At 42.3% G+C, this 12,015-nt stretch overlaps 1 protein-coding gene across 1 annotated transcript in view; it reads right to left on the bottom strand.

Moving 5' to 3' along the window:
- The window catches only part of LOC123656953 (agrin-like), a 65,252-nt gene that overhangs the window by 18,958 nt on the left and 34,279 nt on the right, over positions 1-12,015 (bottom strand). Inside the window, exons 10-15 of the mRNA XM_045592564.1 lie at positions 10,046-10,285; positions 9,518-9,814; positions 9,231-9,383; positions 7,838-8,119; positions 7,006-7,152; positions 2,901-3,034 (exon numbers count right to left, since the gene is read on the bottom strand). Of these exons, the coding sequence (XP_045448520.1) occupies positions 2,901-3,034; positions 7,006-7,152; positions 7,838-8,119; positions 9,231-9,383; positions 9,518-9,814; positions 10,046-10,285 (1,253 nt within the window). The remainder of the gene's footprint in view (positions 1-2,900; positions 3,035-7,005; positions 7,153-7,837; positions 8,120-9,230; positions 9,384-9,517; positions 9,815-10,045; positions 10,286-12,015) is intronic.

Raw genomic sequence — 12,015 nt, 5'->3', positions numbered from 1 at the left:
GACCAGCATGTTGATCTAATTAATTACTAAGTACTTTTAACAATAATCTATAATATATATAAAAGCGAAAGGTCACTCACTCATCACGAAATCTCCGAAACTATAACACCTACAAACTTGAAATTTGGCAGGTAGGCTCCTTATAAGACGTAGGCATCCGCTAAGAACGGATTTTACGAAACTCAACCTCTAAGGGGGTAAAACGGGGGTTGCAAGTTTGTATGAAAGTCCTATGTTTTTGAAGTAAGAGACTTGAAATTTAAAATGTATGCTCTATAGATGATGAAAAGGTGTCCAAATAATGTATCTTTAGAAATCAACTCCTTTTTGGGGCTAAAACGGGGGATAGTAAGTTGACTCACTCATCGCGAAACCTCCGAAACTATGACACCTAAAAACTTGAAATTTAGCAAATAGGCTCATTATAGATCGTAGACATCTGCTAAGAACGGATTTTATGAAATTCGACCCCTAAGGGGATAAAACGGGGGTTGGAAGTTTGTATGAAAGTCCCATGTTTTTGAAGTAAGAGACTTGAAATTTAAAACGTGTGCTCTATAGATGATGAGAAGGAGTCTAAATAATGTATCTTTAGAAATCAACTCCCTTATGGGGCTAAAACGGGGGATGATAGGTTGACTCGCTCATCACGAAATCTCCGGAACTATAACAGCTACAAACTTGAAATTTGATAGATAATTTCCTTATAGAGTGTAGACATCTGTTAAGAACGGATTTTACGAAACTCGACCCTTAAGGGGGTAAAACGGGGGTTGGAAGTTTGTATGAAAGTCCTATGTTTTTGAAGTAAGAGACTTGAAATTTAAAATTTATGCTCTATAGATGGTAAAAAGGTGACCAAATAATGTATCTTTAGAAAGCAACTCCCTTGTGGGGTTAAAACGGGGGATGGTAGATTGACTCACTCATCACGAAATCTCGGGAACTATAACACCTACAAACTTGAAATTTGGCAGGTAGGTTTCTTATAGGATGTAAACAGCTACGAACTAATTTTACGAAAATTGACCCCTAAGGGGTGATCGATCCAAAAAACGGGGGTCGAAAGTTTGTATGAAAGTCTTATGTTTTTGAAGTAAGAGACTTGAAATGTACAATATATGCTCTATAGATGGTGAGGAGGTGTCCAAAAAATGCATCGTAATCTATATATATATAAAAGAGAAAGGTCACTAACTCACTCATCACGAGAACTGAAAAACCGCTGGATGGTCTGTCCATCCAGGTTGGACAAAGATAAAATTTGGCAGGGAGGTATAGTCAGCAGACGTCCGCTAAGAACGGAATTTACGATATTCCACCGCTAAGGAGGTTTAATTGGGGTTGATAGTTTGTATGAAACTTAAACAGCCTGAAAATAAAACTAAAAATGTGGTGTATAGAGTTTTTATAAAAATAACCATTAAATTATACTAAATTGTGCCTTTTAAAAAGTTACTCAGAGTGATAAGCGTTTCAAGTGACTGAAATAAAAAAATAATTTGCGTTAAACATTTTGATAGTAATGCATATCTTTATAACAGTCGCGGGCAAAAGTTAGTGTATTATAAAACAAAGTCCCCAAAAGTGTATGTGATCAATTCGCTCAAAATCTACTAACGGATTATCACGCGGTTTCACCATTCAAGAAAGGGCTCCACCATTGGCAAGAGGAAGGTTTACGGAACGGCTAAGCCGATTTTGATGAGAGTTTCACTGGAAATTTGCCGGGAAAACTTTGTGATACACTAATTTCAACGCGGGCGAAGCCGCGGGCACAGCTAGTCTACTATATATTTATAAAGGAATATATTCCTTTGAGTTTGTATATTTGTATAGTACCTTTTTTATAGCAGTAGTAATATGTATTGTTTTTTATAAAGAGATTTTGACACTTCATTAAAGTCACATATAAAAGAAATATTTAATTTTAATTTTATGTATAGGAATTGGTAAATAGCTTTAAATGTCGTTTTATAAGACATAAGTTAATTACTTAAAATTGGAACCTAGGGGGGGAGATATAAAGGAATATATTCCTTTATATATTAATACGTAAAGCAGAAAATTTGCACCCCAGTTTTACGGAAATTGCGTAGACGGAGGAGTATGACATTTCGCACACTTATAGTTTATAAAGAGGAGTGTAAAATGCTAATATTTAAAAAAAATGCATTACATTAATAAAAAAAATATTACACACACTTCATGTGTTTGACACAAACACGCATATATACTTGTAGGAATTGGATGTCAGACTGATTAATTACAATGTAAGGTAATGCAAGATAGTTAAGAGGGAGGGGAGCCGAACTTCTTAGCATTCGATGGATTCACCCGGCACCGGGTCCATCTTATAGCAGAGGGAGAAACTCAGAGCAGTTCCTAGGGCTTGTATCCTAGGTGTAGTTTTAAGGAGGTCCCCTTTCAGGCGCATCAACGCTCACCTTCACTGATCGAGTTACCCGCTATGCTTAGCTAAATTATAGATCTTAATATAATATGTAACAATTAATTCGTTTGCACAAATTAATTATTGAAAGAGTCTAGGTTAAGCTACTAGCAGGATCCAACAAGTGTACCGTGTCTAGCCAGAGCCAGGACTCTCGTAGCCTCGATTGCACGCGAGTAATATAATGAGTGAGGGTAGGTGACTATCGAACGATGTGCTAGGTGGCGTGATCGGTGCATCTGTTGTTTCTAAATTCTTTGCTAATTGCCTACGGCAGTGCAGGCGCCGACATACTCTTTCGTTTATTATTATAGAAGTAGTCGTTGACAACAGAACCTTAATAATTTTCAAAGTTAGAACTTAAATTAACTATGGTCGAAACAGTCTAATTTCCAGCACTGGGTGAGCACTTGTTAAATAAAATAGGCTAATAGAGCGGAATGCTTACCAGCATGTTGAGGTCGCTGTCGGGGCAGGGCGCGGCCGCGCACTCGCACAGCGCGCCGCCCGTGCGCTCCGTGCACACGGCGCCGAAGTAGCACGACAGCTCCGCGCAAGACTGCACCGCCGATCCGACCTCAGCTAGTCATATACACGATCACCGTTATACACATTCGTAAGTCTGTTTGTGTCTATATGTGACATCGTAGCCCTCGAACGGATGGTCCAATTTCAATACATTTTTTTATGTCACTATGTCGACAAACAAGGGTACGGCTCACCTGATGGTAAGCAATTACCGTAGCTTATAGACACCTGCAACACCAGAAGCATCGCAAGCGCGTTGCCGACCCTATCCCCAATCCCCCCAGGAGCTCTGGTCACCTTACTCACCAACGGGAACACAATACTGCTTGAAAACAGTATTATTTTACTGTGATCTTCTGTAAGGTCGTACTACCCCAGTCGGGCTGCTCCATATTTTGAGCAGGAAATTCCTGCTCTGCCCTACCTCAGTTATGTGTTTTTATCATAAAGGCAAGTTTCCTTGCTGTCCTTCTTGGCCGTGTTTGGAAAAATTTATACAACTGTTTGAAGAGTATTAACTCTTCTCATTTTCGGCATAAAATGAATTTATTGCATAGGGTTTTTTTTATTTGTATTGTAATTGTTATATTTAATAAACTAAGGCCCCGTTCCTAGTTTTTGTTTTTGTTTCCCTGTATCTAGTTCTGTCTATAATTTCCATGTCAACTTAATATATAAAGCTTCTCTAATGTTAATCTAGATTAGACTTAAAGACTATAAATAAGTTCTCCACTTTATTGCGGGAATCAGTCGTAACAGTAACTTTGTGAACATTGCAAGTCCAAGTTTTGTGTGACAGCGAACCAGTAGATGAATATTCCTAATCTAGTACTACACAGCAGAATACTAACGAGAATGACAATACACATAATTGATACAAAATAACGCACAGGTTGAATATTAAAAGTGGCCTTTAGTTAAATAGTCTTCTTAATAAAACGATAAAAGACTAGACCCCTCAAATTTAATGAATTTTATTAACCTTTTCTTTTTTTTTTAGATATGTACCGTATCAAATATAATTCCTGGTTATCCAATTTTATTCAAATTTTGATCATGTCAAAGCAGTTGGGTAATAAGGAGTTTTAGATAAATGTCCCTTCATAATAATATATTTTAATTAATTTAAATACGTTACAACAACAGTTATTATGTTATAACGTCACACAGAACCTACCTTTTTTGTCATTTCAAATTTTGCACGAATGTGTATTTTTTATCAATAAAAATATTCACTAAACGCAAATATTCTTTAAAAACCAATTTCCAATAAAGCGTTAAACGACTGTAAGCATTTTATCATTATTTTCCCTTTACAACTGTAGTCTATAATATTTCGATGTCTTCATCGACGATTAAAATCCTTAAGAAAGCCATTACTCTCTTGTATATTCCCATTAGTGATTTTTACTTTATATAACAAAATAAATTATAATAAACGTTACAGCTTCATTTCAAAAGGCAATTTCAGATACAAAGGAAAAAATCAATAATAATTATATATTTTTTTTATAGTAATAAGAATACATTAAGGCATTCCAACAGACTGTGAAGATACTATAACAAAACACAGACGAACTTGTTAAATTCTCTGTGTTATCATATAATAGCACGACATTTTTATGGCTCTGTAATATAAAAACTTGTCGTTCATATCTTGTTAAGATGTCACGCGCTTTTAGCTTGTTACTGTCGATATCAAATCAAAGAGAATTTATTAGTATTCTGATACAAAATGTTTAGATATTTCTTCATATTCTGAGTTGTTGATACAATAATATCGATTTCTTAGTAGCTGTCTTTAACTTCCAAGAGCTACAATGTACGATAATAGCTTAACTTTAACGTTTTAGACGGTACCTGTACTTTAACATTTTCGTACATTTTAACTCTGTCACAAACACTTGCAATTTAGTTTAAAAAACCTCTACACTTCAGGTAACTGAGGTTAGCTGAGGTAGATAGATCAAAGCAGGAAATTTCCTGCTCAAAAAATAGAGCACTTCGACAATAAATAATACTGCTTTCCAGCAGTGTTGTGTTCCTGTTGGTGGGTAAGGGGACCAGAGCTCCGGGGGGAGTTAGGGATAGGGTCGGCAACGAGCTTGCAATGCTTTTGGACCGCTATTATATAATAATAGGCTACCGCTTTCGCTTAAACCGAAAATAAAAATCATCATATCAAAAATTTCGATCTAGGTACATCGTTCCATAGCTTAATTGGCTAGAGCGCCGACACGGTCAGTCGGAGACGCGGGTTCGATCCCCGCTGGAGCGGTCAATTTTTGATATGATATTCAAAAATGTGTATAGGCTACGATAATCGCTTACCAGCAGGTGAGTCGTACGCTTGTTTGTCGACTTAGTTCAAATTAAGTAATAAAGAAGGTATTATCAAACTCCTGGAGCTCCTGCAGGGGGCGACACTCCAGATGAGCCGTGCGCCAGGCCGACCTAGCGTGCAAGCAGCGGCGTCAGTACTCACGGTCGGAGCAGCCGCTGGGCCCGAGGCGGCGGCGGTGGTCGGCGCACACGGTGCACTTCTGCCCGCGCACGCCGGCGCGGCACACGCACAGTAGTAGTGTCAGTACTCACGGTCGGAGCAGCCGCTGGGCCCGAGGCGGCGGCGGTGGTCGGCGCACACGGTGCACTTCTGCCCGCGCACGCCGGCGCGGCACACGCACAGTAGTAGTGTCAGTACTCACGGTCGGAGCAGCCGCTGGGCCCGAGGCGGCGGCGGTGGTCGGCGCACACGGTGCACTTCTGCCCGCGCACGCCGGCGCGGCACACGCACAGTAGTAGTGTCAGTACTCACGGTCGGAGCAGCCGCTGGGCCCGAGGCGGCGGCGGTGGTCGGCGCACACGGTGCACTTCTGCCCGCGCACGCCGGCGCGGCACACGCACAGTAGTAGTGTCAGTACTCACGGTCGGAGCAGCCGCTGGGCCCGAGGCGGCGGCGGTGGTCGGCGCACACGGTGCACTTCTGCCCGCGCACGCCGGCGCGGCACACGCACAGTAGTAGTGTCAGTACTCACGGTCGGAGCAGCCGCTGGGCCCGAGGCGGCGGCGGTGGTCGGCGCACACGGTGCACTTCTGCCCGCGCACGCCGGCGCGGCACACGCACAGTAGTAGTGTCAGTACTCACGGTCGGAGCAGCCGCTGGGCCCGAGGCGGCGGCGGTGGTCGGCGCACACGGTGCACTTCTGCCCGCGCACGCCGGCGCGGCACACGCACAGTAGTAGTGTCAGTACTCACGGTCGGAGCAGCCGCTGGGCCCGAGGCGGCGGCGGTGGTCGGCGCACACGGTGCACTTCTGCCCGCGCACGCCGGCGCGGCACACGCACAGTAGTAGTGTCAGTACTCACGGTCGGAGCAGCCGCTGGGCCCGAGGCGGCGGCGGTGGTCGGCGCACACGGTGCACTTCTGCCCGCGCACGCCGGCGCGGCACACGCACAGTAGTAGTGTCAGTACTCACGGTCGGAGCAGCCGCTGGGCCCGAGGCGGCGGCGGTGGTCGGCGCACACGGTGCACTTCTGCCCGCGCACGCCGGCGCGGCACACGCACAGTAGTAGTGTCAGTACTCACGGTCGGAGCAGCCGCTGGGCCCGAGGCGGCGGCGGTGGTCGGCGCACACGGTGCACTTCTGCCCGCGCACGCCGGCGCGGCACACGCACAGTAGTAGTGTCAGTACTCACGGTCGGAGCAGCCGCTGGGCCCGAGGCGGCGGCGGTGGTCGGCGCACACGGTGCACTTCTGCCCGCGCACGCCGGCGCGGCACACGCACAGTAGTAGTGTCAGTACTCACGGTCGGAGCAGCCGCTGGGCCCGAGGCGGCGGCGGTGGTCGGCGCACACGGTGCACTTCTGCCCGCGCACGCCGGCGCGGCACACGCACAGTAGTAGTGTCAGTACTCACGGTCGGAGCAGCCGCTGGGCCCGAGGCGGCGGCGGTGGTCGGCGCACACGGTGCACTTCTGCCCGCGCACGCCGGCGCGGCACACGCACAGTAGTAGTGTCAGTACTCACGGTCGGAGCAGCCGCTGGGCCCGAGGCGGCGGCGGTGGTCGGCGCACACGGTGCACTTCTGCCCGCGCACGCCGGCGCGGCACACGCAGCGCCCCGTCATCTGCTCGCAGTCCTCGCGCACCGAGCCGAACGCCGAGCAGCCGCACGCTATACGGATTCATTTTTTTAATTCAGCCTGTATCATCCCACTACTGGACAAAGTCCTCTTTCCATGTAGGAGAAGGATCGGAACTTAATCAACTTTGCTGCTCCACTGCTTGGCGGGTATATTCCTTACTATGAGTAACGATCGCTATTAGGTATTTATGATAACAATTGGACCGACGACTTAACGTACTCTCCGAGGCACGGTGGGGCAACCCACTAGAACAGACATCTAAATACAATTATTCATCCCGAGCGAGATTCGAATCCGCAAACCGTCAGTGTTTTAGGCGACTACTCGCACCACTACATCAGAGCGTGGCCTGTGTATTTTCGAACACTGGAGTATTATATCTCAGTGGGGGCCGTTGAGTGTTAGGCGTTATATATTTTGTATGTATTATAAGGCACAATCAATATTTTGTAAGACTAGCACTTTTGAGCACTAACTCATCTTAATAGATTATTAGCATCGTACATGAAAGGGAATATTAATATTATAACCGAAAATAGTCTTTGAAATAAAAACATTTAAAAAAGAATCGAGTAAGATTTAAATATAACGTTTTATAAAATTAATCTTTTTGATACATTTTATCATTTCTAGTATATATCGCTTACAGTATTAATAAGCAGATAAAACTAGACACATAATATAACAAATAGAACATAAGTAAGTAACACTTACGAATACAGCCAGTGTGTCCGGATCCTATTCTGGGCAGTCCCCAGTATCCGGGCTCGCAGCGGTCACACTTGAGGCCGCCCACTCCGGGCCGGCACACACACTGGCCGTCATCACCGCACCGGTCAGACATGGATCCGAGACGATTGCAACCACAAGTAGACGTAGTCACCGGACAGCCCTCCTCGCCCGGACCGGTCGCAGTCGTGGAACCGTCCGAACAGCACCCGTACTGACTTTCCGAACAATGTGTCACCTTCTTATCGTCTGTCTGTTTCGTCTCATCTAGGTGAAATTTAAATAAATATATGTCATACGTTTTTAACCTCTCTTCTTGTGGGTGTCATAAGAGGCGACTAAGGGATCACACAGTTCCACTAACACCTTGGAACTTAAAAAGCCAACCAATGGCGGGATGGTATATCCAACTGCTGATTGCTGAAGACGGCAGCGTCTTCGGTGCGACAAAGCCAGGCCTGCGGTCACCAACCCGCTTGCCTAGCGTGGTGACTATGAGCAAAACACACGAGTTCTCGCCGTTTTTGGCGTGAACTTGGGGAGGCCTATGTCTAGCGGTGGACTGTGATAGGCTGAAGTGATACGTTTTTAACCGTTCACAGTTACTATCTACACTTTCACACTTACCGCAATTTTCATTTCGAAACTTCCGATATTTCAGTGAAGTTGCAGACGTCGTGTTTACGGGCGACTCAGTTGAGTTTCAAAATGACAATCGCAGTATAAGTAAAAGTGTAAATACATGTTGTCACACAAACAGGGTCGTCTGTTTCTAAATTAGGGAATTTAATGCCTATATTACAGTTAGCAGTCGGCTGATATAGATATATGCATTTTTGGCAATAAATGTATATAAATAATACATATATAAATAGATTGGGAATATTCACGAGCCACGGAGCCGAAATTAATAATAAAAATTAAAAAAAACGCCGTACTTCTCACATAAAACGTATAAATTATTCACGTTGCATTTTATAAGATGGTAACAAAGGACTCGAAGCGGCAACAGCTAGCGTGATTGTATCCAATTTACTCGTAGCGTCTTGTACCTTCACAATCCTTGCTACGACATTTCATAAATAAGTAGTTGTATTTTACTCTACATAATGAAAAGGCTTTATTGTAAATTTATATAACACGCTACATTTAAACAAAACGAACGTTAAAAGACTAAACTATTATTTTTTGTAACAATTATTACGTAAATAATTATAAAACAATAATTGCCATAACTTCGACAACGCTTTTATTAATCTTCGAAAAATATACAAATAAACATATTTTTAGGAATAAATAAAAATTTCATTACCATACATGCTATTTTTGGTATTCTATTACTGTAATATGAAAGTTTATATGCGTTTGGAGAACTTACTTTTCGGACAACATCTAGCGGCAGTCAACGTGATGTGGCAGTAACTCCCCGGTGGGCAGTCCTGTCGGTGAGGTCCATTACCGCAGTCGATTTCCAGTCCGGTTGACATATCTATCATTGCCTTACTGTTACCGCAAGGCCGGACTTCCATACCTGTACATTTATTATGTGAATTATTCAGTATACTGAATACACCCGAATTAAATATTCGAATGGATTGATTGCTATAGTTTGTTAGTAAAATCGTGAGGCATATTTGATAAAATCATGCAAATAAAAAGACCAACCTTTGCATAAATCCAGAGGTCTCAACCTAAGTTCCAACTGTTTCTGGCAGCCCTCCTTCCGCATGGCGCACAGACTCGGGTAGAGTCGGAAATCCGACGCGCAGACGGGAAAGTACTCGTCGTCGGGCGGACATTCGAAAAGGCAAGAGCAACGCGGGTAGCCGTCGAAGCCGACCTCGCAGCTGGCGTCGAAGTCGCAGCGGATATCGCGGCACGCCGATGCGCTCGTGCTTCCGAAGTCTCCCGAACCCGAGCCGAGCGTCGAGCCCTCCTCGGTCGTGGTCATCGCGGTCGTCGCTACCCGCCCCGAGCCAAATGTTCCCGTGTTAGTCAAGCGGCAAGCGAATAGTTAATTGATCGGGTCGCTTTATTGGAATTACTAAGGGGATGACGGTAGGCAAACGCTTTCGACGTTTTACAGATAGGTCGGTATTAGCTATAAAACGATAGTTTTCGGAGAAGTGATTAAAATAGGGTTAGTGAATTGTTAGAAAGTTTGACAATAATATCGAGGTTCGTTATACGTACTCATAGCTATCGGTGGAACGACGGCCAGTCTATCTTTGCAGTCGCCGTAGAAGATAACGTGTAGTTTGGCGGGCGGTGATAGGTTACACGCTGCTTTTTGTAGTTCACATTCGTTGGGGTAGGTTTGCATGGTACTGCCGCAAACGGGTTCTCGCGGTGCACTCGAACAATCAGTTGGACACACACATTCACCGGCCACGCAGTGGGCTCCAAATGAACATTGTACGTTATCGCAAAGAGCTGTAACAAATACTTTAATAAATAATACGAAATTTTTTTGCAACAGATTTGATTACTTAGTTAAAAAAAAATCCGCCAAATGCCACACATTTTAGAGGTATTTTAAAATAAATTTTTCATAAATATATTCATTATTTATATAAAATAATACAGAAGTAACTCTAGATAGTAATATAAAAATAGCAACCCACTGTAAGCACAACATAGATGACGAGTACACAAAAAAAAAGAAAAAAGACATTTTCTCCCAGCCACAGAAATCCAACTGTTTTAAGATGATCCAAAAAACGATAAATTTCCCGCATACGACGCCATTACTGTACGAGGCATGTTCTGGTTTCCATTTACTGAAAATGAGGGATGAGAGAAGACATCCGTGAAAATTTAATAACGATTGTTTACCACTTCTGCACAAAATGAAAGCCTTGTGAGAGCGGTCGATTACTAGCAACTGAAAAAAGAGAAATAGGTTGCTAGAATTAAAAATATATCTGCCTGTGGGCAAGACAAAAGGAACATAAAATAGGTACGGTAGCTAATTAGAAAGTTTGAAAACAACTGCACTAACTGATTAGAATTCTTGTAACTGTTTAACAAATATTCCATTTTTCGTCTCTTAAGAGTTTAACAAAGGTGACAAAAAATGTATGTAGTTATGACACAACTCTTATAAATAGTTAAATCCATAAGTAACAAAAATTCTTTAAAGAGAATACTATGGTTAATTCTTGATCGATAATACATATCCAGAAATTATCTAATTTATTAAAAAAGTAAAAGAACGAATGAAGTAACCCTTTCAATACCATGCCTTCGAAGAAAATATAAAGATAAGTTTAGGAAAGTGTATGTCGGTTGGAAAAATATACCTTTTTACTCGCTCTACTATAACATTTTTTTTTTGTTTTCTTCTGTAACTAACAAAAGAAAAAACGAGTGTGCTTCAGACCACACTACTGAAGTAAAAATAACTAAACGTAACTCTCTCTATTTCTATCTTCATTAACTTATATCTCCCTCTCAACTTCCGTCCACCTCGTCCGATCACACTTTTTGTAACGCTCTCATCACGCATTTACCAGCTTTCTACCTAAATCACGCGTGCATAAAGAAGTTTTACTTCAAACATTGTTTTGAGCATTGTATACAAATTTGTGTTTATTTTTATTTATTTTTTCGTAAATTTATAAATTAAATGCTTATTACCTTTACGCACACAGTGGAAATCAAGGAATTAACTTTGAAAAATAAAATAAAAAACATGAAATAATTAACTACTTATAAAAAAATCTGATTAATTTTCGGCCTGTATTTAATAAATGATAACAAAGGGATTAAAACTCGCTCGTCGTAAAAACAACAACCTTAATTGAACAGTTTTGGGTCGCACTCGGTACTTAACGGTTAATCCTTTATTGATTTTATTTATTAGAAACAAGCCTTACACTTCGAAACACAGGATAACGTTATCCAATTAATTTCCAAGATATCAATTTTTTTATTGCAGACTCAAATCGGTTGTAAACAGAAATAAAACTTTAAGTGTTAATAAAATAAATAATTATGGAACGACGCGACTAATCAAATTAAAATGAATGTTTTAGAGTGTTAATTAAATAAAATCTTTTATAAATTACCACTATTACATTGAATCTTAATTTAACGCTATCTGTTAAAGGAAAAAATTAACTCAATTAGTCTCGCAGACATAACATTAACAGTATGTTTTT

This window comes from Melitaea cinxia, chromosome 1 (genome assembly GCF_905220565.1).
Source record: "Melitaea cinxia chromosome 1, ilMelCinx1.1, whole genome shotgun sequence".
NCBI classification, from domain to species: Eukaryota; Metazoa; Arthropoda; class Insecta; order Lepidoptera; family Nymphalidae; genus Melitaea; species Melitaea cinxia.
This window is presented reverse-complemented; position numbering and strand designations above follow the sequence as displayed.